Below are 27,245 nucleotides of genomic sequence, written 5' to 3'. Positions count from 1 at the left end.
TTGTGCACGCACAGAGAGATAATAGCCTGGTTTGAGTAGTTATGAAGGAAGCAACAAGCATTTTCTAAATACGCGCCCTACATATCTAGAAACCCAGTGAGGTAATCCGTGGGTAGCCGGTGAATGAATTGAAGCTGATGGAATTGACGGTAAGCTGTCGATTGTTGACCGCGACTATCGTCTAGACTAAAAGCACTTCTCATTCTGCTCGCGATGATTACCCAAATTGGCCACCGTAGTGAATGCCCGTATTGACGGTCTACTTCTTGTCGGTCTTGTCACTCTCTCCAATGCTCTCATTTCCTTCAGGGTGAAATTCCACCCGTCCAGATTCCAAAGTTGTCTGTCCATCCTTGAATCCTTGTTTCTGTTCTCGGAAAACGAGAAGACGGATGCCAATCACTGCAATGATTGCGGCGATGATGAAACCAAACGTTGCAGGAAATCCGTATCCTGAACGCCAAAACTCATTAGTAGTCGTTCGTGCATGGAGCAATCAAGGATGGCCAATCATAGTCGTGCTCCTTGATAGCCGTGACCGTCGATAGAAACAAAGTGAACGACTTTGGAAACTTACTAAAAGTCGGAGCCATGGTTTGTGGAAAGATGACTAGAGGAAGCCATGCGTCGACGGCATATTGCATCCCGTTCATACTGCTGATGACCAAAGCGCGCTCCTCATTGTCGCCGGCGCATATTTCATTTGCCCAAGTGTAGCTGAAGAATGGCTTGTCAGTCCAAAGCCCAAGGGGTTGGTCTTCGATGCACTTTTGCATGATCTCTGAGGCAAAGACTTACAATACCGCTGTCATGAGATGCACGCTGCTCGTCAGGAAAGCAAATAGCTTCAACTGCACGCTTGGTGGCCAGAAAGCCAAGATGCCGTTTGGGATCAAGGCCAGCACCTGTAATTCTGTTAGACTTGATCACGTTGCAGAGGAATTCTCGATCTTTGGGGCTATGGCGTACCAATGGGCAAATTATCAATGCAAAGCGGCTCCCGGTGTAGTCTGACAGGAACCCCCAGAGAATGATACAGAAAGCACTGATGAGCTTTGAGCCGGTTGGGATGACGTTCCTGTCTACGACCGAAAATTTCTCCGCCTTGAGCCAGATGGCAAAATATCCACCCGATTGGCAAGATTCACCGTAGAGCTGATGAACAATTAGGTCTCTGTAATACACATGATTCCCTGTTTGTATGGGAATGGTCTACTTACGACGTAGCCCAATACAAAAGCGTACCATCTCCACTTCAAAAGTACTCTTCTGAAAGTAGCCAAGGTGACTCCTGCAGGTGCTGCTTTACCAGCCTTTGTTACTCGGTCAATGGCCAGCTCACATTCTTTGGCGGTCAGAAACTTCGACTTGGTGGTGTACGGTGTGTCCGGTAAGACGAAAAGGGTTGCAACGCCGACGGGAATCGTCATGCACTGCCACATAATATTAGCAACTTTGTCCCGTTCGAACACAAAAGGGCACCTGAAGTTATCTCACCCCACAGACAATGTACAACCATCGCCATCCTGCATGGCCATGGGCACCGTCGAGGCTCTTGTAAACTGCTGCTTGTAGGTAACCACCAAAAGCCGAGCCTAAAGGGGCAGTCATGTGGAATATGGCGACTCTCTTTGCAAGCTCAGTCTTGGTGTACCAGCTTCCAAGTACGTAAAGTAATACAGGGAAGAAAGAGCTCTCAAAGAACCCGACAAGGAAACGAAATGTATAGAGCTGGCCGACGTTCTGCGTCCCTGCTTGGGCAAAAGTAAAGACACCCTGAAGAATGATGGTGTCAGCATGCATGCGTGCTTGAGATCTCTCGAGAGGGGCAAGACATACCCATCCGACTTCCATCGCGGCTAGCCAGATGCTCGGCCTGATCTTCTGAACAATCAAAGTGCTCGGGATTTGCATCACAGCATAGGCGCAGGTGTAAACCATTTGAGCATACGTATACTCGTTGGCAAACATCTTGAGGTCCTCCTGCATTCCCGAGACGTAGGCGTTTGCGAGGTTTCCCTGATCGAGATACTTCATGAAAAAGCCTAAGCACTCGATGGTCAAGATTGACCAATCCAGCTTGCGAAGTAACACGCGCTCTTCATGGCTCTTCAGGTGCGTATCCGTGTCCCAGATGAAAGAACGAAATGATCGCGAGGGCACATTCGAAGGCTGAGGCGATGTTTCTGCCATCGTGGACGTATGGAAATAACGGCTTGAATAACGTCGAAGCTGAAGGTAGCAGAACAATCAGAGTCCACAGTCGCAGGACTCGGCAGGATGCAACTCTCTTTAGTATGTGCCCCTCATCCTCCACTGATGCGCCATCAGAATGATATCTCTGCTCGTAAATGTGCAGACATGCACTGATAGCACGGAATGGCCACTAACAATGATCAACACGGACATGTAAGCCAGAAGTAGAAAAGTCCAAGTGCCGCGGTTCGGGCGACAGACTGATGCTCCCGTCTCATTGAGAACATCTTGCAGAGCAAGCCGGCGTTGTACTGGGGCCATCGGGGCCATTCCGACGAGCTTAGCCAATAGTAGTTGAAATAGGATCGCGGGGGATGATAAGGCGACAGAGGCAGGGGGCGATGACGAGCTCAGCCAACCACCCGGACGCTTTCCGGGGAATAAGAATTTCGGAGTGTTTCTACCTTCGGAATACAAAAAGGAGGAACATAAATATGCCGGGCTGGTTGAGTGGTTCTTCACGCGATCTTCTATTCCTGCACGTCAGGAAGACTGCATGGCTACGTTGAGGTCGGGCGGAGGACATCGCTGGATTTGAATGTCCAATCTGCTAAAGAGGGTAGCTAAGAGACTTTTGTCTTCGACCGCGCTGATTCCTTGCCATTTTGGAAATGGTTCCTGAATTCACCCTCAAACGACAAAGGTTAGTGAGTGTCTATTGTACGGTAAAGAGAGCAAAAGAAATGATATAGAAACCTACAGTAGACTCTGTTTGATGCAGAAGCTATGACTATTGAGAGTGAACAGCGGTTTACCTAACCTGCCATCATCGGTGGAGTAGGTAGATTCCCTCTCTTTGGACGCCAAGCGGATAGTCGAGGAATCACCAATGGACCAGAGTCTTTTATCTATTTAGAAGTTAGAGTATCCAAATGTTGGACCAGACATTTTGAAGTGTCCCACCAGCCATCGGAGCGTCGGAAATGGCGAATTGTTGTTCAGAATACCTAAAGTAGATGTTCACCGCGAGGCACAAGGCTTTACAATCACTCTGCAAAGGTAAATGTTGTTTGAACCACTCGATCATGCCTTTTTGGACGTTATCATGATGGCATTAATATTATGTAGCTATACTACTTGCTATATGGCTCGCTCAGTACACGTTGTGCTCGCCGTGAGAGCAGCTCTTAGCATGCTCAGCCTGCTCAGAAGCCAAAGCCCACTTCTGGAACTCGCGGCGGATGGCATCACGGCTGCGGCGAGCAGGAGTGGTGGTAGCACGGCGAGGCAGATCAGCGGGGAGTTCGTTGGCGAAGTCAGCTGCAACACGGGCGGCGGCCTTGGCGTTGATGGTAAGAGCGTCCCAGTTGATATTGTCGAGGGTATCGCAGGCCAAGTGGTAGCATGGGTCGGTGGGGGCGCCAGCACCGGTGAAGATACCGGAAGAGGGGATACCGAGCTGGAGGAAGCCGACGTAGTCAGAGCTGGAGCCGAAGCCACCGAAGGCAGCGGGCTTGCCCTGGGCCGCGATGTAGTCGTGGATAGGCTGGGCGCCGAACTTGTCACCCTCGTTGTCTCCGAGGTAGACGTTGTAGACGGGGTTGATGGAACCGATCATATCGTAGTTCCAGTAGAAACGGATGGCATCGGCCTCGGCCTCGGAAAGCTGGGCAGTGTAGTAGAGAGATCCGACGAGGCCGGACTCCTCAGCACCCCACCAGATGAAGCGAACCTTGTTCTTGAAGCCGCTGTACTTCTTGAAGGATCCAGCAATCTCGAGAAGAGCAGTGGTACCGCTGCCGTCATCGTTCACACCGGGTCCGGCCTGGACAGAGTCCAGGTGAGCACCAAGAACAATCACGTTGTTAGGGTCGCCTTCCTTGGTCTCTGAAATAATGTTCCAGGTCTCGCGCTCATCCCAAATAGCATCAACGAGAAGGTTGACCTCGAGGGTCTCGCCAGCAGCCAAACGCGCCTTCCACGCAGTAGCATCCTCAAGGGGAATGAGACCCACGGGCACCAGCAGGCCCAGGTTCTCAGCGCTGAGGGTGGCAGAGCCAATGTCTTTGCCCGGGGTCTGGTTGTACAGAATGACACCGACGGCACCGGCGGCCTTCGCGAGCTTGAGCTTATCGGAGATGGCGCAGACACCACGCTTCACGAGAGCAAGCTTGCCAGTGGCATCAATGCCAGTCCACTGGTCAGCGAAGCAACCAGAGCCTACGTGTCCTTCAGTCAGTTATTGTCGCAATGGCGCAGTTATTAAATTCCTCCTACCTCTGGTGTCATCGACGGGAGTGTCAATGAGAGGGGCCGTATCACCACCGGGGAGAGTTGTCGGGTGGTTGTATTGAAGAGCAACGACGTAGACATCCTCGCCGTCCGGGCCGGTAACGCTGATCTCACGCGTCTGGGAGAAGGTGTGGTTGAAGTATTGGACCTTGGTGTCGAGCTGCTTGTAGAAGCGGCCCTGTACGCGCTCGAGGATGTAGTCAGAGGAGGCCTTGTAACCAGGCAGACCGAAGGCACGGTTGCCGCCGTTATCGCGGGCGATCTTATTCAAGTTCCACAGGTTGCGCTCGAGTCTGGCAATGTCACGTTAGACGCCTGCATAGGCTCCAATTGAGGTATGGAAGACTTACTCCTCGGTCTTGATGTCGGCCTCTGCCTTGTCTGCCGTGAGGGGATCGGTTGCGAAAGATCGCAGGGCGAACAGCGCCGCGGCGAGGGCGGTGGCGGTCTTCATCGCGTATGAAAGCTATTCTCAACCGCTAATTGAGGCACGAGATGAGTTTCAATGGCTTCTGGAGAATCCTAACGAATGGACTGATCAACAGAGAAGACTAATAGGTTCCAGTCAGCAGCGCGGCGGGGGACATTTATATGCTCCGTGTCTACGTCTTCTCGGCGCGCCAGGAGCATGGATACGGCGAAAACAAAATTGCGCGATAAGACGACATGCAGTGACACCGCATCGTGGGTAGCGGGGGAGTTTGCGAGCTCGGTTTGTGCTGGCGCATAGCAGCAGAGCTACGCAGGGGGGAGACGTTTGCCGTGTTTACGGTTGGCTCGCCGCAAAAACCTGGGCATGGCAGGGAGGGATAGCTTCGCAACATCGTAAAGATGCTCAGAGTGGCGGGACAAAATTTGGCTTGGATGAATCACGTCCCAGGGTCAGGTAGGGCTGCTCCTTGGCCGACAGGTTTACTGAGGCATCGATGCGTCGCAGGCGATGCTACCTCTGGCAGGTGAACGATGTCGGGTGTTCTTGGCAAGTACTTTTGCTAGAATGGATTGCGAATGTTGGTCTAAGGTTAAAGTCCAATTCTCAACCGATGCCGATACTAGGACGCGGAGAGCAGGTCAATGACTGGGGGGGCGACGCGGAGCAGGCGTAGAGCTTGAGAGAAGCACGGAAGTGGAAATGCGACAAGCTCTGGGCTACCGGCGGATCTTCCCCCTCTAGACTTTGTGGATCATCGTTGCTCTATCGGGCAGGTGCCAAGCCTTACGAGAGGGGCTTTTGTCGAGAGTGGCTGATGCAACAAGTCTAATCGGACCTTGGGCCGTTGGCTACCATACTCCTAAGCTCTTGTCCTTTGGTTTGGCATCAATCCCCTTCCCTCCCAATGTCGCAAGAAAGTATTATGAGGGCCACAAAGCTACTTTGGAAGCTTCAATATCAAGTGCTTCGTTGAGCGCTTGCGGCTGATTTGTTCTGGCCTGACCCGTCTGGTCCCCGACTTTCAAAGGACGCTCAAATGTGAGTATTGCACGGATCACATCAACAATCATCCGCGAATTGCCGCTTGTAAGCCTCTCGCGTGTGTGCCTGCATGCTGTAGCTACAGCGTTGCACTGCAGCCGAGGCCAATTGAACTCGGCCAGCTAAGGTCAGGAACATCGCGTCTCTGTACGGATTAGTTGGGTGCTCGTCCAGGTCCAAATCCGTACGTTCTTAAGGTGGCGGGTCAGTGATTTTCGCTGAAGCATCACTGAGAACCGAATCAACTGATGAGCACGTTAGTTCAGCCATCCAGCTTCTTCCCATTGGCGCAGAGAAATAGTTTGTCGAATAAAATGATAAATGCGGTACTTGTCGAAACATTCCACCAGTTCTCCGTACGCCGGAAACTTCTCACCATCCCTAGAGACGGAGACCGACCCTAGTAATGAGGCGCTGGGCCAAGATGACGGGAAAGGCATGTGCTTATGGTTGGATGCCGGCTCAGAGGCTTGGCAACGAACAATGCAATCACTTATCTTGGCGAAGCGGGGAGTTGCTGATTGATGCGATGACATCCATGGCCGGGCGTGCTCTGCCATCTTGCCTAAGTCTTGACTGCCATGTTCCCTGTAAGGTTTCTCTTCGGAGATGGCGATCGGCCCTACGACAGGCTAATCAGTTAGCGTCACGCGTGAGTGGGATGCCGGCCCAGCAACCTTCGTTTGTCAAAACTCGGTAAATCGCGAAGTATCCATAGTTGAGGTTTGAGATCATAATACTCAATTCTATCCGTACATTCTGTCCTTCAAGACCTGATGTGATGAGAATACAAAAAGAATGTTCTGATTTATACCCATTGGAATAGGTAAGTTAGTAGCTAGTTGGAGTACGGTACCTACCTATATGTAACAATCATGAAGGTCTAAATTATCTTTGTCCCAGCAGTCTCATTTATTGAAAGGTCACATAACGTTTCTGCTTTTAGCTGACATTCAAACTTTACGCAACGTCACTCGTACCGATATTCCCAAAGGAAGCCAACCAACAGGCAAGTTCAAGTGAAAATAAGCTTTATGACAGCTAGAGACGATTCTGCGTTGACTTGCATTCGCTAGCGTCCAAGATCTCGGGTCATGTTGGCTAAGTATTCGAGGACCTTGATGGTCGCGTCCTAGGCTTTATCAAACCCGGTTCATTGAGACGTTCCTGGTTTCCTTACCTTACCTTGGTACATACTGTCCGAGGTCGTAGTGGAGTTCGAGCCGATCCTCGATCACTCGGTGCTCGGGTAGATAAATGTAGCGGCCTTGACGCTGGTCCGCACTCTGAGACGCACATGGAATGTAACCCTCGTGCCTATATGCCTGCTCTAGACATAGGTACATGTAATCTGCGGGGGAGGGGGGACACTTTAAGGATTCTTGATGCAAAAAGAAACAAAACAGGCTCTCTATCTCTCCATGATAAATCCTGACAGGATGGTCACTGCTGGCAATTGCACACGGAGCCTGGAAGCCGAGTCCCGACAGTTGACAGTTCTAGGACTCCATAGGGTATCGGTGATATGGTACTAAGGAGATGCTCAAATCCCACACGCCTCTGTAAACATTCACCACACAAAGAGATCTAAGCCTGATGTACGCAGTCGAATCAGCCAACTCTTTCTCCTTCTACATCGCCTGGGTGCAACCTAGCCCGTGTGCCTCGCGTCATTCCTCGCTACCATGTGCCAGCCCTCTTCAACAACGCCGCTACTTGCAGACGCTGATACAGTAGATAGAGTATTAGCACTCCCTTGAGGTCCCACTTTACTCTCCAAAATCTTCTTGATCTCCGCATGTGCCACACCGGCACTTCGAAGAGTGGTAGATGGAATATTCCGATCAGCACCATGTGCTATCAGCATTCGAACGATATCGACCTTCTTCTTGATAAAAGCAGCTTGATTTCCTGGCGTTCCTCCATTTCTGACGTTAGACTTTGCTTGGATTGCAGCCATGAGTGGGGTACACTTGGTCGGACCAGAGATCTCGGTATCTGCCTTGAAGGATCGGAGAAGAACCGACACAACATCTCTGTTCCCCTTTTCGCATGCATGATAAAGCGCCGTCTTACCGTACACATCCCGAGAGTTGAAATCTATAGACGAAAGAGATGTGTCGCTAACCCTACTTTGAACAGGCGATATGTCCAAGCGCGCCGTTGAAGCACGCCGGAGTCTACTAGCCTCCGCAGCGACGCTGAGTCTCCGAGTAGACGTTGCTGCGAAGATTTCCTCGGCCACTTCTTCTGTCTGGCATTTGTAAAGAATGTTACGGCCGTGCTTGTCTTTGAAGTTGAGACAAGCACCATTTTCTAGTAAAAGACGCACAGCGGACACGTGGCCAGCCGTCACCGCCGCCATTAGGGGTGTTTCTCCGCTGCTGTCGGTAACTTCGAGGTCTTGATAGTATTGAATAACTTATTCGAGAACGCCGACTTCCATATCGTCGTCTGCTATGGCGGCGAATAAAAGTGGTCGCTTTTGTGAATCACAGACATCAAACTTGGGTAAGTTCATGTCATCCAACGCCGCTTCGTGGAAGCCTTTCTTGTGGGCCCAAGACAAGGCTGTATCAAACTCATTGTGAGGCGAGTCTTCGACGGGTCCAATTTCTCCTTCGACCCAGTCTTTGGTAGCCCAAAACTCGGCGTGGCTGCCACGGAGGCCTTGCACATGACGCAGAAGTTCATAGGTCTCCATGATCCTCTCTCTATCCCTTAGATCTTCCCGTAGTCGAAGGTCCATCGCAGTCTGAAGGTGCCGGCGAGCCTCGACCAGACATTGACCGTCAAAGAGTAGCTTCCCAAGTTTGTGGTGTAGTCTGGATGATCGAGCTAGGTCGATCGGTTGTTGCCTGTCGCATTTATGATTCGGGGCCTCCAGAATGTGTCGTGCCTTTGCGGTTCCTGCTTCAGTCTCACATAATATATTGAGATCTGCGAGTTGCTCGTCCATATTCTGCTGTTCTGCCTCACTGAATTCTTTCTTTCCCGTCTCTGCCAGCAGTCTTCGTATACCCACCGCTTCTTGGAGATGTTAAGTCACGTTATCAAATAGTTCGCCAACTCGCAGTAGCTCTACAATCTCGACGGTCCTATTGTATTTGTAGAGTTGTAGATGAGGATTGAAAGGGGGGGGGGTCCCTCCTCATGGGGCGCCGAGCGCTGACTCGATATGGATCCTCTAGGAACAATACTATGTACTCTAGGTCTGAAGATCCTCAGGTCCTGGTTTCCTTCGAGAAGAACCTCCTCTGCTAAACTGACTGCTGACCTACTCCATTGTTGGATAGTCCTTGCGAATATGGGATTATTGACTGTTTGGCCTCCGATGGCTACATAAGCAGGGCCAGGTAGGGAAGGGATGTACTGGGAGACTTCGACTTCGACAGGGAGTCTGCGCGCAACATAATGCATCCTCCCTATTATCTCGACATGCGGTTGCTTCGCTTCTAATGTTTCTGCACTACATGAAAATAGATGTAAGTCACGGCCGTTGATCATGAGTGGTATTTTGCTCACAGCGACAGGGTAGAAAGACAGTGGTTCAGCACGGAAGTGTAGTGACTTATTTCTTCCGACGCTTGTTGAACATCGTCTCGACTGAATGCCAGGTCCCACGCCATCCGCAGGTTGCGAGAAAATCCTGATGGTTTGCTTTCGAAGGATCAGCTGTATAAGATAGAGAGGATGCGTTCTACTCTATACGCGTAGTCTCCGATGCCGGCAACAAAGTCACTTGTTTAACTATGCTATACTGAGGAAAACCCTAGAATCTGGGGCAAAGAGATCGTAGTTACTAAGAGAGAGCCTTTGATTGGGAACGCGTGGAGGTTTTGTGTCTTGATGAGGATGGGTCCATTTAAGAGTACAGCCAATAGAAGCCGCCACGGAGCGTGACGAGACTTTTAATAAGGGTAGGGTAGGCCAAGGGGGTGGTATGACCAATAGTAATACATAGACGGGCGTACCTCGACGCGTTCCGATACTGAATAGTAGAGTAGGGTTCTAGAGATAAATAGTTGTAAAAGGTCCTATTCTAAGCTCTAGAACTGACGGGCTGGCATTAACTGCTCAAATTTCAGATCAATGTCCTCTGTTGTCAACCCTTTCATCTCAGGTACACAGAGCCAAGAAATAACACAGGCAGCAGCGGCCAACACAGCTAATATAAACCCGGTCCTTCCACGAAGATCCCCTTCATCGGTATTATAGATATAAGGCAAGACAATGCTAAAGACACCAGACACCACTCCCTGTGACAGCCAGCCAAGGCTTTGTGAAAAGCCACGGAGTTGAAGGGAAGATGTTTCTGAGGCAACGACTACTGAAGCTGGCCATGCCCCGCACCCACAGACAAAGATGATAACCATCATACACGCAGCAATGTACCTAAATACGGCGATATATGTCAGGACAAGCGACTGAGGCAATACCAAGGGCACTTACCAAACCGCTGCAGAGCTGTCAACGAAGCATCCAGCAATGCCTACGGAAACCCACAACAACACGGTAACGAACAAAGTGGTTACAAGAAGAGTTCGCCTACGAAACCGAGCCAATGTCCAGATGCTGAGAAGATTGGCCACAATTCCAATGCCGATCCCAATAACTAGAAACATGAGCGACTGACTAGCTTCCATGCCGACAGTTTGCATGAAATAGCTCGCGTTGGCAAGAAGTGTAATCCCGAAGAATTGTGGTACGTTGTACGAGAACAAGACGAGCCATGTCCGACGTCGGTTGTGTCCGGTGAAGCAATCTCGCAACTCGCCTGATCTACCTCCGTTCGAGGCCCTTTCATGCTGTATGGTATATTTGAAGGTTTCGATAGCGTCGGCTGCATCCCTAGCAGAATACAGACGTTCATACGCTTTGCGGGCTGCATCTTCCTGGCCCTTTCGAATGAGATGTACCGGACTCTCAGGTAATAATAGTGCCACAGGAAAAAGTACAATCGAGAAGGGCCATTGGGAGGCGAAGGCGATAGTATAGCTCAGGTCAGCAGGAGCGGCGAGAAGAGCAAAAACAACGCCAGAGCCAATGAGCTGTCCAAACAAGGTGAAGGTCGGGATTAGGCATAGCAAGAAGGCTCTAATCGTGACTGGAGCCACTTCCGATATCCAAGTTTGCGTCGCACAAACGAGTGTACCCACCCCAAAACCTTCCATCAATTTACCGACCAAGTATACACCACGACGGCCGCCCTTGTCGTCTATGCGGTTCGAGACAAAGCATATAGCGATACCGAGAGCCACAACCAGGTTGCCGAATAGTAGTGACATTCTTCGTCCATAACGATTCTGGAACCAACCTCCGGCAGCAGCGCCAAATACAAGGCCAATAGGAGATGCCGCCGTCCATACCCCTAGCCAAGAAGAAGGTATGATCAGTTCGTCATTGTGATAATCCCCAAATGCGATTCTGTGGAGTAAACCGTGAGAACATGTATGACAAAGGATCTTTTTTTCTCTGTTTGAGGAGCAGCATGGAAGTCATTCTGGTTTCTACTCACTGAAATCCTGGCATAGCTGATACAGAGCTGACAATGACATTGTCATAACCGAAAAGCAGGACAGCTATACACAGACCCAATGTGTAGCCAACAATTTTTGGATACACCCTGATGGCAAGATAAACAGAGGGAGGATTATCGCCAACTTCTAAACTTTGGTCGACGTGTTCAATCTCCTCTAGCGACCTAGTCTTCGTGCTGTTGGATTGAGGCTCGGACTCATACATGGTAATTATTATGGTGGTAGTTGTTGGGCTCCAATAAACATTTCCTTCCATGAACTCATGAGCTCCAGTACTTTATAGGATTTTTTCTGCTTTGGATGCTGGCTACAGGAGCTAAATAATCTCAAGCTGCGGGGGAAGTCACTAGAGGGATCCATCCATCGTGAGAGCTTTGGATACAGTAATTGATCTTCATGTCTGCTTCAAGCATTCTGGACTAGCCTGATACAGAAATAGCTTGCGAGGCAACGTTCAAGGGTAGGGGTGATTCTAGCTAGCTTCTCGCAGGCCGGATCGTGTGACTTGTCAGCAAATATCACAAACCTAGAGGCTTTTGCTGCGCGTGCTCACTCACCTATCAAATGCGATTCAGACATTTCGTTCTAGCGTATGCTGATGCTAGTAATGTAAATATCGTGATTAAGCATCCCCTAGTTGTTGATCTGTCTCTCTATCAGTAAACCCTGCCTTGGCGCGAACGAGGAAATCTCCAAGACCAATGCTTATTGAAGCCTGAACAGTGAACAGAAAATTCCCTAAAAGAGAGGAAGTTTCAGGTAGGTGTATTCCACATTCAGCGGCAGAGGTGATGTACTACGTGTTCGCAAACTTTTTCTGCATCGGGCTAAGCAGCTGCCCATTCATCTATAAAAGCCATGCGAGCGCTTCCCGTCTTACTGCCAATTTATACACACTATCCTGCCATCGTATGAACCGGTGTTCCGCGTCTACATGATTCAATTCTTTTCCGGGATAAGCACCATCATCCACAACATCAAGCATGGCTACAAATGGCTCAGATCCATTCCGATATCACCCCACATTTACTTTGCCATCTGGGTCCATAGTCCACACATGGTTATGCGATTCTCCCCGGGCTATCATTGTACTACAGCATGGATTCGGAGAATACGCTGAACGTTACGTCAAGTCTCATGCCGAGCTTATACCAACACTGAACATCAATGGATTTGAAGTTTGGGCAATGGATCTGTGGGGCCATGGGAGATCTCCTGGTACCCGAGGCATGGTCAATGTGCGATTGGCAGTGAAGGACCACCTCCAGGTGCGGCTTCGAGCTGCTGAAAAAGGCTTTCGCGTGTTCCTCATGGGACATTCGCTCGGAGGTCTCATCACAGCTGTAAGTGTCGCCAAAAACTCTTCCTCGGCCAGCGATGGAGTTATCCTCTGCAGTCCAGCGTTGCCTGCAACAATGATGGCGTTGGGAGAACACGCTATAAGCCTGGTTGCACGTCTTGCACCGACCATCCGCATCCCAATTCCCAAGTCACCACTTGAGGAATTGAGCCATGATACTCATTGTGTACGTCAAGCGTCACAAGACAGTTCCATGTACAAAGGACAGATCTCTTTCCTGGTCGCAGCAACAGCACTGCACGAAGCAAGACAGATGTGGCCCATTTTGCGTCATTGGACAAAGCCTACGTTGATCATGCATGGGACGAGCGACTCTTACACTAAGCATGAACAGAGCGAGCACTTTGTACGAGAGATAGCGTCCGAGGATAAGACGCTGCACTTGATCAAAGAGGGGTATCATGAGCTTCTTAACGATGCCGACTATGAGAGTACGCTACAAACAGTCCTCGGCTGGTTGGAATCTCAACTGTGTTAGCTATAACACAGAACAGTAATCACGGAATCGATACTCCTTTCATTGCCGAGAAATCGTTGGCGGATTCACTGTAATTACGCTGTATACGTATAATCTCTCTGACTGTCTTGACTAGATAACCGCTACCTGAGTGGGGTAACTTGCTAGGGCAGAAAACACCTCGCAAGCTTGATCCAAAAAGAGAATAACCCAAAGACATTACTAATGAGTCTCGGTGAAGATACAACCTCCGGCGCTTGCAAGACCAAGTAGCCCGAGGATTGGAAGAAATATAAAGTCGACAATTTGCATAAAGTCCGAGCCGGGGCGAGCCGGTGAAAGGCAACACAGCATGGGTTCGATTTATACCTACACAACTCAAAACCTTGCGAATAATTGATTATCGGCTGTCATCTATTTTCGGAATCCTTTTCTTCCTCTCCCAAGGAGCTGATGAGAATCATTGGGCGCCAGTTCGCGATTTTGTCGTTTCTTTAGCAATGATTTCTGTTGCTATGCCCACCATCCTCATTCATCTGGTTATGAGAAGGCTGTTCTATAGCCAAGAGGTTTTTGTGTCTGAGGACATCCGTCGATCTTTCATTCGCGGGCAAGGTTTAATACAATTCGTCCCACAATATTTGTCCCCTGTCTTATCGTCGCTACACGTTATTTGTTATCCCATTGCGAACAATATGCTGGTCTATGGGACAGCCAAATGTCCACAGCTCAAGAATACGTCACCGTCCCTCGAAGCCAACAAGAACAAAGATGTTCTTAGCAAGACACTGCTTGACGGTTGCGCCAAGTTGGCGACTGATGAAGCGGTCGACGGGACTTGGGCCCAGGTTGGGTTCATAGATCTTACAAATCCCTTGAATGGAGGAGTCACTTGGCAAGAAGTGCTGCCATCTAGAACGTGGGTAAATGTCGGAACACACGATGTATTCGTCCATGACATCCGCACTTTCGTTCACGAAGCCCAAGCGACCGAGGTACATTTTTAACTGGAGCTTGTTGATGGAATTCCCCATGGCTGGAACTTCACAGTGGACAAACCTTGGGAGAAACGCTACCTTTATTTGGGTCAGTCAGATCAAGTTCCGACTGCAATAATGCAAGGTAGTGCATTTGTAGCTGAAACTTTGTGGATACTACTGAATCACGCTCGCGAATAACGCAAGTGGGCTTTGACTTGGGCGGCTAGTATACATGGACCTCGGCAATGGTGGCTGTAGAAAGCAGAAACAGAGTTTCATGTCCCAAATACGAGTGGCATACCGTAGAAACTCACGAAACTCGAACTTGCGTTGGCCCGTGCACTCGACGAGCCATACTCTTCTCAGTACTAAAAACTCGCTGATCTCCGCCACTTTTTGAGATTTAGATTCTGAATAGAGGCATTTGTTGGCTAAATACCAGGTAAGACTGCGGGAGCACGGGCTAGCGCAAGTTCAAGTTTCCTGAGTTTCTACGGTATTATCCTAGTTGAATGGTTGATGAACCTCGTTCCGGCGATCGTCATACTTCAGTCTGCAATGGACCAACGTAGACTGCTGTCTTGGCCCGGAATGGCAATAGCTTGCGAGGTGGGGATAGTCCATGGTGGCTAAGTAAATTATTTCAGCTTAGTCGGACTCGATAGGCGTGTCCAGTCACACGCATCCTACTGGCATGAGCTTGACACAACCGGAAAATTAACTTGCACGCTTTCACTCAGTCTCAGTCGTGCAGAAGATCATTTCATGCTGTCTATGCCGTGAGTCCCGCAGCATCGATTGGAGGGCCCTTAGAGAAATTTGACCGAGGCTCGTCTCCATCCCATGATCACAAAACATTTAAGCATCAAGCTCGCCACTCTATTCTGGTGGCTGGCTTTATCATTCGAGCTCGCTTTGGGAGCTATACTTCGCTTTGTTTGACATCTTTGAGATACGCCAACTTCATGACTTCCCACCTTCTGCAACACTATTCGAACATTTTTAAAATCAAAATGAGGAAATCTACGGCTACGTTTTGGTTCACCATCTACGCTCCAGCCATGATCCTCATATTGGGAACTTCTCGCCTGATGGGGATGATGTCTCGTCTCTTGCAAGGTTCCGGAGGTCAGGGTCAGCCAGGTCTCCGGAAAAGAATGCCCTGTGTGGGATGGCTAGTTCCTTTCTTATGGTCCCGAATCTTGAATGCGACACTAAGGCAATGGATGCGGCTTTCAACCCGACGAATCTCATCTTCTGGGATCAAAGACACTGGCCTTGACGGAATTGCCCATTTCACATCCCATATACAGCGACTGTACGTTGCAGGGGCTCGTTTCACAGGTAGTGAGGAACATGAAAACTACGTCAAATGGCTGGAAGGCGAACTAAAAAGACTGCCTGGCTTAGAGGTATCCTCAAGTCATGTTTCTGTCCTTGCATGGCAGCCGAAAGGGAGTTTGGCCGAGTCAGTGTCTTTGACCCTGACAAAGGATCACGACCAAGGCTGCCCAGTCGAAATACAAGTGGCTGGAGCGGTACCTTACTCCCTTCCGACCAGTGGGCGGCAAGGACATCTGATATATGTTCCTCGAAGCCAGAAAATCTCCGGCAATGAAGTCAAAGGCAAAATGATCCTGAGAGACTTTCCAGCACGTCCTGTGCCTTACTCTCTTGGTTTGATACCTTCTTACTTCGCGACTCGCGACTTAGAAGGCGATCTTATGAACTTTTACGACAGACCTGGATTCGCAGACGAGGTTATCCACCAAGATCTTCTTGACGCTGGCGAGGCTCAAGTAGCAGGCGTCTTTTTCTTGTTCGACATACCACGAGACCAAGTTTTATCATACTTCGAACCTCACAAAGGTACACATTATGAGGTTCCCGCTGCCTATCTTGGTATCGAAGAAAGTATGGCCCTTCGAAGGGCGGCATCGGATGTTACGACCAAGTTCTATGCAACCCTGCAGATCAAGGCATACATCGCCAAGAAAACAGCTAGGTCTTTGACCGCCACACTCCCAGGGCAGATCGCAGAGCGCATAATCTATGTGACTCACACAGATGGAAACACATGCGTTCAAGAAAATGGCCCAGTGGCGCTGCTAGCCCTCGCTCGTTATTTTACCCAGTGCCCCTCTGGTCAAGGAAACGGACTATACAGTTTGCTTTCAATGTTGGACATCTACACATCTCTCGCGAGGGCAGTCTTGTCCACGCCAAGGAACTTGATGCATCGTTCGATGACAGTAACGATCCTACAACTCTTGTAGTTCCCATCGAACATCTTGGAACTAGAGAAATTGAGGCAGTCCATCACCCACATGAATTTGGAAGGCGACTTTGCCATACGGGACGTGGTGAAGCGATGTTTTGGTGTGTAGGACCCAGCCCTCCTGTGGTACAAGCTGTTATAGACGCGGTCATGAGGCGGGAGTTGGATAGGGTCATTGTCACACGAGGTGTTTCTACGCCAAACCTTTACAAGACACCGACATTTACGTCATTTGGAGGAATTGGGACCTACTATCACAATCTGCTGCTGCCGACGACGTCTTTGATATCTGGCCCATGGTCCCTATGGGCGCCTAGCTTTGGTCCCGATTCTATAGATGTATTCAGACTCAGGCAGCAAACTCTTGCCTTGGGGGATGTCTATGTACAACTGGAGAAAGCGTCTCGCGAGGAAATTGTAAGCGGATATGAGACGTGTCGCAAGACGAGAGCCTTGTCAGGCTCATCATACATCTTTGAGGAGCCGCCAGAGCAGGCATCAGATGCTAAATCATTGGTTGGCAATGTCATCAAGTATTAGAAGATCACTGCCACTTCAACTTGAAAACTTCACATCATTCGGTTCAGTCACTGACTGGAGTTATGTGATATCTATGTACGACATGCTTCCTAGAAGTTGCGAAACTGAATGAAAGGGTTATCCATGCATTGTATGGCAGTTTATTCGTCATAAACTTGTTCTACTGTTATTTAGTTTACCCGCCAGGTTTTTACCCGCCAGATATTTCATTCGCTTTCTGCATAGACTTCCGATTACCCAAGTAAATACTAGAAAGTTGCACAGGAGTCTTCCCCCGATGTGAGCCTCAAGCCTTGATCCTGTTATAGTAACATGATCTCCAAGTTACAATATAGCTACAAGGTAGCCACATTATCAAAAATGGCTCTTGGGGCTCTAGGCATAAATGCCTACTTAATGGTCCCAACCCATGAAAAGTCCTTCATGGCTATTGAGTTGCCTGTGATGTGATTATGCTATGCCGTATAACTAAAGTCACTTTACTTAATATTCAGCAGCTGACACATTCGTTACCCTCTATCAAAGCCCTTTCCGGATTCCTAAGATATTCTTGACACTGCAAGAATGTAGACTACTGGTAGAACAATAGGGCGGCTACATCTTGCGCAGACTCAGCTAAATGTATCCCATACTTCGCTCGGATGTTAGCTAATGTCTTCCTACACAAGTCTACCTGGTCTTTGGTGCTACGATCTGACCGAGCTACCAGTGCAAGTGGCCAGATGAGATTGTAGCAGTGGCTGCCTTTGTAGTTAGGGACTTCTAGTCTTTGCCCATCGATATCGACCTCTCCAAGCACATAAGGTATGCTGCCACAGACTAGTTCCGTCAGTTGTTCGAGGCTCACCTCCGCTGTCGCCCTGCAACTTTCAATCAGCTCGTCACAGGTCATGTCGTTATGATCCTGAAAACTCAGGATAGATTGACAACACTGAAGCACACCGTGATAGAAGATGATCTGTACGGCGTTATAAAGGATCCATATGGTTCCGAGCCACTGATCAGAATATGTGATGACAATGTGTCCGCCATCCTTGACTGTTGTCGTGGGTTTCCACGATACAGGGAGAGATTCGATCCACTTGTCCATATCTATCCTGATCCCTATCGCATCAAGCAATGCTGTGACCAGTGACTGTCGCTGTTCATAGTGCGTCCCTGTGTTGAGGCGCAACGTGGTCAGACGTTCCGTTAGTTGAGACCAGAAACGGCCTACTTTAGCGACAAGTACGGTAAAGCCTGTTGGAATGTGCTTGATATCAGGCTCCGGCTCTGGAACGATCAGGCACTCATAGCTCGTGTGTGTAATAAACGCATGGATTTGCTTATTCGGTTAGTCCTTGGCTGATTGTATAGTATCTTTCAAATTGTGAAAGGCACTCACTAACTGCGAGAAAGTCCAGGAATAAAGAGAACACCCAGGTAGCTTGCTTAAGAGGTTTTGGTCACGAGCCCTATATAGCTCAGCGATACCGCGCATGTGCAGGGCCCGATTGCTGAGAAGCCCACCATCCATATCCTAGGTCAGTCGGGTCAGTCAAATCACTTTAAACCATAGTGAAATTATCCGGATGGGGGAAGTCACCTCGAATCGATGCAGTAACATGATGGCTGCCACAAGGTCGTCTTGCCATGTGTGCGGTGGTTGGGACAGGCTCTCGTTCACTGCTAAGAGAGCAGTGCCATAAGACCTGCGCGCCCTATCGTACAGCTGTGACGACTTATAACGACGAGAAAGGGCTAAAAATGCTGAAGCATGCGTAGCTGGCCATAATGCGGATGTTGGAGATGAAGACGCGAGGAGGTTTGGCAAAAAGTCTAGGTTACCAGAGTAAATTCCTGGCAAAGGCGGAACGCTGTATTCGGCCAGAAAGTAGGGGATTGACTCCTCATCACGTCTTGAACCGAACCGCAAAGTCGACTTCCCAATAGCGTCAGTTGGATACTGGATATTCGAGTTCGCGGCCTGCGAGGAAGCGCGCCTGGGAGCTAGGCACTCGCCAGACCGTCTAACGACTAGCATGCTAGCAATTTGTTCTTCGGGTTCTCGAAAGTAAAATCGGACTTCTAAAGGTCTACGGTAGCCGGGACATTGGGTCTTATACAGTTCACAGCGACGACAGCCGGGGCGTCTCTCATCGCACTGATCATTTGGCAGCCGGATCAGTATCAGATCCACAGCGGATGACTGGGATGTCAAATGAAGTTGTAAACATACCTTTACTTTCCGCTCTCTGCATAGCGTACAGCCTAAGCTCCTTTTGCCTGGGTAAACCATGTTCTTGAGTTCAACGCGAGTGATAGATGTCAGGATTTGTAAAGACACTGGGAAGGTTTAAGAATTGATTGATCTTTTGCTCGGTTTTGGCCGCAGCGTAACTCTCCGGTTCCCCTCATTTTTCTCCTCTCTTCATCCTACCCCGACCACCTCAGCATTCGCCCTCTCACGTGCCACCCGCCTCATTCCCTGACTTCCCTCTCCACTCCGTACTTCAAGCTTACCGTTCTCTATTGGCTTATCGGCTTAGCGTTGTTACTATTCATTACTACGTCACCACTTCACCACTATGCAAGTTTTCAAGACTGTTGGTTTCTTCTCCAATATCAAACATCTTTCTATATCCACTGATGTCGGACATTCCTATATGCACTCGATGCCTCCGACCTTAGAGCTCTAGTATCTCGGAGTCTTACCAGACTTGCATCGACTGCAGGGCAAAACATGCTACTCGCAAGGCCTAGAGAAAGCATTCCCGCGTGGTTAGTAACCTCTACTAAATAACTACTACTTTTAGCGTATACTGTTAGTGTTCTGCGAAGGGTAGCCCCCAGTTCTCGTGGTTTGCTACCGTGCGCTTAGGTACACTAGCTTAGCGCTAATTATACTAGAGTGGGGCGGCATAATTAGTCTTAGTAGTTCTATTTGTAAATTAGCTTATGTAGAAATAATATAAAATAGACCGATCGGGACAGGGTATAAAAGAAAGATCCTTAATTGAATATAAATCTAAATAAATTAAATACTTTTTATTTTAATAAAAATAATTATACATTATTTAGTTTATTAATTAGAAATATAGTTTAAAAAAGCTGTTAATAATTAAAATACTATTTTATTACGACTTACTATATATCACTAAACTAAAAGCTAATTAACCTAGCTACGGAACTGATATTATATTATATATAGTTAGTTATAAGTTAAATAAAAACGTACTCACTCCTCTTAAGATAAAAGAACTGTAAAATAAGTTATGTAATGATAAAATAAAGACTGTTTTAAAATTAAAATGATTAAATATAACTTAAAGATTAAATAATTATTATAGATTATATTAGTTAGAAATAACTTAAAAAAATTAAAATATTTATTTAAAAATGAAACTTATATATAATATAAACTCAAAATAAGTACATAAATAGACTTTTTATAGCTCTTTTGATAATTAATTTAATATAAAGTTTTATAATTAAGTTTTACTATTTTTATTAAAAAGCGTATTTAATAGAATTAAAGCTAATTATTAAAGCTTTATTTATTATATAATTTATTTATAATCGCCGTCGATTAATCCGTAATTATATTATAGCTAGCTAGTCATAGTAAGTATATTAATAGAAGATAAGGTTATAAAAGCTAAATAAATAGTATCGTAATCGTAAATAGCTTTTTTAAAGCTATATTTTTAAATCGTAAAGTAAATAAAGCTTTAATAATTAATCGTAGTTTTATTAAAAAAGGTTTTTAATAAAGATAGTTAAAAGCGATTATAAAATCTAATATTAAGTTAATTATTAAAAAAGCTATAAAAAGTCTATTTTTAAGCCCGGCTTAAATCTATACTATATATAAATCTTATTTTTAAATATATTCTTTATCCTATATATATTCTATTTATTAATAATTACTAAGTAGATCTTAATAAGCGCTTACTCAGAGTAATTATTATAATTATTTTATTACTTAATTACCTTTTTATCTATATATAACTTATTTATAGTTCTTCTATTCTTTTAAATAATATATTTATTTTATTTAATATATATATAATATTATAGCTCTATAGGCCTATAGGCGGGCCCTAGTTTAGTTATATATATTAATATAATATTAAGTCTCCTTTTTAAAAGTCTAGTTCTATAGACCTATAAATAAATCGATAAGTTCTTTTATTAATCCGTTTTAATTTTATTTAAGAATATTATTAAAATATCTCGAGTTCTTTAATTTATTGTTATTTTAAATTAGTTTTTAAAATAAAGGAGCGTAGTTTTAAAATTATATACTATCTCGTACTATCGCTCGTTAGTTAGAGATATAAGATATTTAAAGGAAATCGAAGTACTATAAATATACTCGTTATATTCTTTTATAATATATTAGTTAGCGCAATTTATAATCGTAAGTCTTTATTATTATTATAATTTTTTTATTTTATTAATATATAAATAGTAGATCGTTTTTTAACTAAGGCTAATTATTTAAAATATAAAAAAGAAATAAAAGAACTTTTTTTATTAGCGGTAGAGGCTTTATATTAAACGTAAGCTAAAATAAATAAATCTTTATTAAAATTAGATCGCTTTTAAAAATAAAAAGATAGTTTTTAAAAAGGGGAGGGCTATCTTAATTCTTTTAAAGAGGTAGTTTTTTTTAAAGAATCCGTTATAATAGGAGGTTAATTTAGCGTATTTTTAATATAATTAACTAGGATTTTATAATAGTTAGGAGTTTTAGTTTTAATTTTAATTTTAATATTTTTTAAAAACTATTAAGAGTTCTAAAGGTTTATAACGGGTCTTATATATTTTTTTATATTTATAATTTTCTATTTAATTAAGAATTCTCGTATTTCGTTCTTAACCTTATAATTAATAATTTATTTAACTTTATATTCTAGTTTTTAGTTTGATAATAATATAATTTTCTATATATAAACCTTTAGGTATAGTTTAAAAAATAAAATAAAAAGACTAAATAATATTTATTATATCTAGGAGTTTTAGTTCGTAGTTAATAAATAAGACTTTTTAATAATTTCAAAAGGTCTAAGTTTTTTATAATTTAATTTATTATTTAGTCGTTTTATTTTAATATTATAATAAAGAAATAAGTACTATCCCCCTTTTTTAAAGTTAGTCTTTAATCTTTAATTTATCGCGTTTTTTTTATATATTAATATATAAATTCAAGGTTTAAAATATTTTTTTTTAAAGTTCTCTAAGTTTTATAACGTTTATTACGCTTTTATAGCCTATAGTCCTTACTATACTTCTTTATATATTATTAATTAAAATCCGTAGTTAAAATAAAAGGGATTTTTTATACTTTTACTAACTATATATTATATACGAATTGGGCTATTAATAATAATATACTTAGTTATTTTAATCGTAGTTTATATAATAACGGAAGTATATTTCGAGAATTTAGTTGATTTTTTTGTTTATTTATTAGTTTATAAGTAGAAAGAAGTTAATAGTTTATAATTTATATTAAGTTACGAAATTAAGGATTTTAAAACTTTAAAATAAATAGAGAGCTTCTATTAAATACTATTTCTTTTAGTATACTATAATTAATAACGACGATTTTAAAAATATATATATTAACTCCTCTACGTTACTAGTTTTTTTATAGGTATAAAGTAAGCGAACTTAATAAGTCGGTTAACTATAACTAAGATATTATCGTACTATATATTCGTAAATAGTTTTTTAGATTTTAATATTTAATAATAAAGTTCTATAAAATCGATTACTATACTTCTATAAATAGTTATAATAGTTATAGCTCGCTATAAGGTTTATATAGGCTATTTTTATTTTTTTTATAAGTTGCGTAGTTTTAATTATTTTATAATTTTAATATATATAGCGATTTATTATAGTACTATTAAATCCGTTTTTATATTTTAATAATTTTTAGTAACCGTATATAGGTATATTATAAATTTCTATAATAAGCTTAGGGGTTATTTTTTAGTCGGGCTAGTATTAATCTTTTCGTTATTATAAAAAGCTTTATAGTTAGTATAAAGCTACTATTTTTTTTTATTTAAAAATAACTTATATTTTTTTGGGACCGTAATTTCGTAATTAGGTTTTTATTAAAAGTATTTACTCTGCTATTTTTTAAACCTTTTTAATAAATAATTTAAAAATTATATTTAGATAGAATTCGCTCTATTTAATTTATAATTTATTTAGATTTTTATTTATTATAAAGTTTATAAAGTTTTTATAATTTATATAGACTATAACTTTATATTTAGTTCTAAATAATTATAGTTTTTATTCTTAAAATACTTTAATAATAGCTATTAGTTTTTATTATAGATTTATTAATTTAATTTTATCCTATAAAATGCTTTAAAATAGAAGTAATATAAGTAAAGTTTTTTTATTTATTTTATTATTTTAATACTACTTTTATAGCGAAGTTTAAAGTATTAATCTCGACTTCGAAAGGCTTTTAAAAGTCTAAGATTATAATAACTAGTTCGGAGACGATTATATTTTTAATTTTAATAAATACTTTTTTATATTTAGGATCTTAAATGAATAAATTATCTTTTTATATTAAATTATTAAGGGGTTTAATAATAATAATATAATCTTTAAAGAATCGTTAATAAAAATTAACGAATCTTAAAAATCTTTATACGTCCTTAACGTTTTATAGTATAGGCTAGTCCTTAACTATTTTTATTTTAATATTTATATATAAATTTTTTTAGTATAATAGTATATTTAAAGAAGTCTACTTTTTATATATAGAATTTGTATTTAGAGGGTTTAGTATATAGTTTAGTATTTTAAAGTTTTTAAAATACTATATAGATATATTTTTTATATATTTTAAGGTAAAGAAAGAAGATAAAGATATTATTAATATAAATAATAATAAAAATATCGACGTATTCTTAGAGTACGTAGTTAATTATTATTTAAAAGGTTATTAAAGTATTAGTAAGTCTAAAGGGTATAATAAAGTACTCGAAGAGTCCTTTATAAGTTTAGAATACCGTTTTTTATTTTTTTTATTTTTTATTTCGGATTTAATTAAATACTTTTTTAAGATTTATATAATAAACTAGTTAGCTCTATATAATAGATCTTTAAGCTCGATAATAAATAATAAAAATAACAATTCTTTTTCGTAATTTTATTAAGTTTTTTATAGTCGATAACGGGTCTTTATTTTTTTATTCCTTTTTTTAATATAAAGAATAGGGATAATTTTATAAGAGAATTTAATAGTTAAATATATCCTTTTTTAAGTTTTTTATTAATATATTCGTTAAAGTACTTTTGTTTTTTTTAATTTATTAAATATATTAAATAGAACCTAGGCTATATTCTTTTTTTAAGTTCGATTTCTATATCCTAGCTACTATATTTTAATAATTCTATTTTTTTAGGTTTTATAAATAGTTTTATATATATCTAGTACTCCTCGGGTATAGTTTAGAGTCGTTACGATTCTCGATTATTAATATTAATTATAAACTTTTTAAAGCTTTTTACTATTTTAATAAAAGCTATATATTGTATTTATTTTCGTTCTTTAGAAGTTCTTAGAAATTTATTTAAACCCTTTTTTTTTTTAAATAGTTTAGTAACTAGATTTTTTTATAGGACCTAGCTAGTAATCTAATCTATTTATAGGTTATACTTTTATAACTACGAGATTTTTAAAATAATATCTATATTTCTAATCTCTATAATATTATATTATAGTTATTTTTATTAATCGTTAATAAATATCGAGAGGTATATAGTTTTTTAATTAATATATTTATAATTATAGTTAACTTATTCTCTTTTTATTATTTATAGTTAGTTATTATGGCTAGCTAGTCGTAGTAAATATATTAATAGAAGTTAAAGCTACAAAGGCTAAATAAATAATATCGTAGTTATAAATAGCTTCTTTAAAGCTATATTTATAAATCGTAAAATAAATAAAGTTTTAATAATTAATCGTAGTTTTATTAAAAGGGGTTTTTAATAAAAATAGTTAAAAGCGATTGTAAGATTTAATATTAAATTAATTATTAAAAAAGCTATAAAAAGTCTATTTTTAAGCCCGGCTTAAGTCTATATTATATATAAGTCTCGTTCTTAAATATATTTTTTATAATATCTTTATTTATTATTATTTAACTATTTATTAAACGGTCGTCCGTCCTATTTATTTATAATTGTACGTCCTATTTATTTATAGGTATCCGTTCTTTATTTTATTATATAATCGTAGTTACGTAACTTATCTATAGTTTTTCTATCCCGAGAGGAGTTATTTTAAGTCCGCTGTTTTTATATATATAGTATAGTAGCCGCTATAGGTCCTATAGGGCAGGCCCTAGCCTTGTTATACGTATTAGGTCGTAACACGTAGCCGCTACGGGCTTACGGGGCGGGCCCTAGTTTTAATTATATACGTTGGGTTATAATAAGTTAAAGGAGGGAAAGTTAAAAAGGTAAAAGGAAATCCGAAAAAAAAATAGTCTATAGAGATAGTAAAAGTATTTATTAATACTATATATTAATACTATGTAAACGATATCGAGAATCGCCCGAGTAGTTAGTAAAGGTAGAATATTAAAATAAATAATTTATTTATATAGCTCTAAAAAGTTATTAATTATTAAAATATTATTTTTTTATTATAATAACTCTAATTCTATTAATATATTTAATACTACTAGCTAGTTATAATATATTCATAGTACTTTTTAATTTTGATTATTAATATATATTTATTAAAACTAGCTAAGAATGATATTTTTCCTTAGCTTAGATTTAATTTATGAAAATTACTTTTGCGTAGCCTTTTAAGTACTATGTTTTTAAGACGCAGTAAGTAGCTTCACTCTAATATAAAAGTTATTAATACTTTAATTAAGGACTTTAATAAATATGCCTCAGGGTATGTAACCTTGCTTCTCAGAGAAATGGGCCGACCACTTTAAGCTCTATGAAAGTGTGTTTGTAAGGCCCCTAGCACCGCTAGATATAACAAGACTACACGTATCCCATCAGCTTCGAGATGGCATTACTACAAGAGGAAGTACTCTTATGAGGGGTCACAGTGAATCATTCTTCAATCCGTTCTTATTCCCCTTTATCTGCCGATCAAAAAGTCCGTATATGGGCAAAGTTGGAGAAAATTCTGGATATGTTTGTACTGGTGCCATATAACAATTGATTGAGTACGTCGCTTGCTATAAATGGTGTATTATTACGAACGTAAGCGGGCATGTCTTTGTCGAGCCTCCACGCGTCGGTCAACATACCAACCGCAAACAGTGGAATCAACGTTCATCGTATCCGTGGTGCGTCTTATCCGGCAGGTCTCAGTACCAGGCCGTACCTGCTACTTCAGATTGTTATACCTGACGATCCTCCGCTGACGCCGCGCGTGCTTAGCATTAACGTCAGTGCTTCAAATTCGGATTCTGAACTTCTAGAGATGTACTTTCGCATCCCGGGTGGAAGAGAAGATGCTGAAACAAGGCTTCGGGGGTCTGAACAGAACAAATATTTTACGGGCTGCCTGAAATATTTAGCTCCTTTGATCTGCCCGAAACCTCGCAGGAACCATCTAAAATCGGCAATCTGAGATCGTGTCGCGATGCTTTCGGCTTTCAAAGGCACCCTCAGCTAACATCCTTCGGATGGCGGCGTCCCGATGGCTGGCTGATCTGTGAATGCCCAGCAGAGATTTGGGTTGTGATGTTTTATTGAACAACAAGACACTTACGATAGATGTTGATGATGCTGTGACAGGTCTCATGTCTGTGCGGGGGTGAGTTCGAGATCAACAAAAGCGGACAACCCGAGAGGCTGGGGCTGAAGCGAGGGTAGCACCCGGAAAGTTTAAGAAATGGGGACTAGGCGTTGTTAGCTCGATGTCGAGATAGTTGCTGTAAGTACATGTTGCATGCAAATGAATGTGGAAGAAAAGCAACATAGAACCTCAATTACTCCAAAGATCAACTATCGCAAGTTCCAAGTTTCTTGTTATTGCTCTCTAACGGTGTTTTCGTGGGGAAAGAATGCAGGGAATCGCGAATGTAACACCGTTAGATTAGGAAATTCCGACTCATTCTCGAATCACTC

The 27,245-nt window shown here is 42.5% G+C and overlaps 6 protein-coding genes across 6 annotated transcripts; 2 read left to right on the top strand and 4 right to left on the bottom strand.

Annotated features, from left to right (window-relative positions):
- Nucleotides 1-259: 259 nt before the first annotated feature.
- On the bottom strand, nt 260-2,193 carry BDZ83DRAFT_782683 (pantothenate transporter liz1; the record flags this gene model as incomplete). Its single annotated transcript, XM_060515565.1, has 7 exons — nt 260-453; nt 578-717; nt 799-905; nt 970-1,155; nt 1,221-1,433; nt 1,498-1,776; nt 1,840-2,193. The coding sequence occupies 7 exons, from the start codon at nt 2,191-2,193 to the stop codon at nt 260-262; spliced, it is 1,473 nt and encodes a 490-aa protein (XP_060363013.1).
- Nucleotides 2,194-3,291: 1,098 nt separating this feature from the next.
- BDZ83DRAFT_675085 (peptidase family M28) lies at nt 3,292-5,095 on the bottom strand. The gene is made up of 3 exons (XM_060511145.1): nt 4,839-5,095; nt 4,474-4,781; nt 3,292-4,416 (listed from the first exon to the last, which is right to left on the bottom strand). Exons 1-3 carry the CDS (start codon nt 4,940-4,942, stop codon nt 3,350-3,352), a joined length of 1,479 nt encoding a protein of 492 aa, XP_060363012.1. The 5' UTR covers nt 4,943-5,095; the 3' UTR covers nt 3,292-3,349.
- A 4,916-nt stretch (nt 5,096-10,011) lies between these two features.
- Nucleotides 10,012-11,707, bottom strand: BDZ83DRAFT_581923 (putative sugar transporter; the record flags this gene model as incomplete). Its single annotated transcript, XM_060505502.1, has 3 exons — nt 10,012-10,357; nt 10,415-11,389; nt 11,481-11,707. The coding sequence occupies 3 exons, from the start codon at nt 11,705-11,707 to the stop codon at nt 10,012-10,014; spliced, it is 1,548 nt and encodes a 515-aa protein (XP_060363011.1).
- Nucleotides 11,708-12,485: 778 nt separating this feature from the next.
- Nucleotides 12,486-13,340, top strand: BDZ83DRAFT_653510 (Alpha/Beta hydrolase protein; the record flags this gene model as incomplete). Its single annotated transcript, XM_060510625.1, has 1 exon — nt 12,486-13,340. The coding sequence occupies one exon, from the start codon at nt 12,486-12,488 to the stop codon at nt 13,338-13,340; it is 855 nt and encodes a 284-aa protein (XP_060363010.1).
- A 479-nt stretch (nt 13,341-13,819) lies between these two features.
- Nucleotides 13,820-17,117, top strand: BDZ83DRAFT_653509 (uncharacterized protein; the record flags this gene model as incomplete). Its single annotated transcript, XM_060510624.1, has 4 exons — nt 13,820-14,314; nt 14,718-14,741; nt 15,613-16,213; nt 16,687-17,117. The coding sequence occupies 4 exons, from the start codon at nt 13,820-13,822 to the stop codon at nt 17,115-17,117; spliced, it is 1,551 nt and encodes a 516-aa protein (XP_060363009.1).
- A 341-nt stretch (nt 17,118-17,458) lies between these two features.
- BDZ83DRAFT_410057 (uncharacterized protein) lies at nt 17,459-19,491 on the bottom strand. Its single transcript, XM_060502905.1, has 4 exons — nt 19,336-19,491; nt 18,703-19,260; nt 18,502-18,636; nt 17,459-18,441 (listed from the first exon to the last, which is right to left on the bottom strand). Exons 1-4 carry the CDS (start codon nt 19,393-19,395, stop codon nt 17,689-17,691), a joined length of 1,506 nt encoding a protein of 501 aa, XP_060363008.1. The 5' UTR covers nt 19,396-19,491; the 3' UTR covers nt 17,459-17,688.
- Nucleotides 19,492-27,245: the final 7,754 nt, after the last annotated feature.

This window comes from Colletotrichum acutatum (assembly GCF_030867785.1).
Source record: "Colletotrichum acutatum strain CBS 112980 chromosome Unknown BDZ83scaffold_72, whole genome shotgun sequence".
In the NCBI taxonomy this organism is placed as follows: Eukaryota; Fungi; Ascomycota; class Sordariomycetes; order Glomerellales; family Glomerellaceae; genus Colletotrichum; species Colletotrichum acutatum.
This window is presented reverse-complemented; position numbering and strand designations above follow the sequence as displayed.

Excerpts from the sequence above, each read along its gene's own strand:
- BDZ83DRAFT_675085 (XM_060511145.1), bottom strand. The coding sequence starts at position 4,942 with ATGAAGACCGCCACCGCCCTCGCCGCGGCGCTGTTCGCCCTGCGATCT. Across the intron at positions 4,782-4,838 it reads GCCGACATCAAGACCGAGGA|ACTCGAGCGCAACCTGTGGA; the intron begins GTAAGTCTTCCA and ends TGACATTGCCAG. Across the intron at positions 4,417-4,473 it reads TCCCGTCGATGACACCAGAG|GCTCTGGTTGCTTCGCTGAC; the intron begins GTAGGAGGAATT and ends AAGGACACGTAG.
- BDZ83DRAFT_410057 (XM_060502905.1), bottom strand. The coding sequence starts at position 19,395 with ATGGTTTACCCAGGCAAAAGGAGCTTAGGCTGTACGCTATGCAGAGAG. Across the intron at positions 18,637-18,702 it reads TGTTACTGCATCGATTCGAG|GATATGGATGGTGGGCTTCT; the intron begins GTGACTTCCCCC and ends CGACTGACCTAG. Across the intron at positions 18,442-18,501 it reads CCTGGACTTTCTCGCAGTTA|CAAATCCATGCGTTTATTAC; the intron begins GTGAGTGCCTTT and ends TAACCGAATAAG.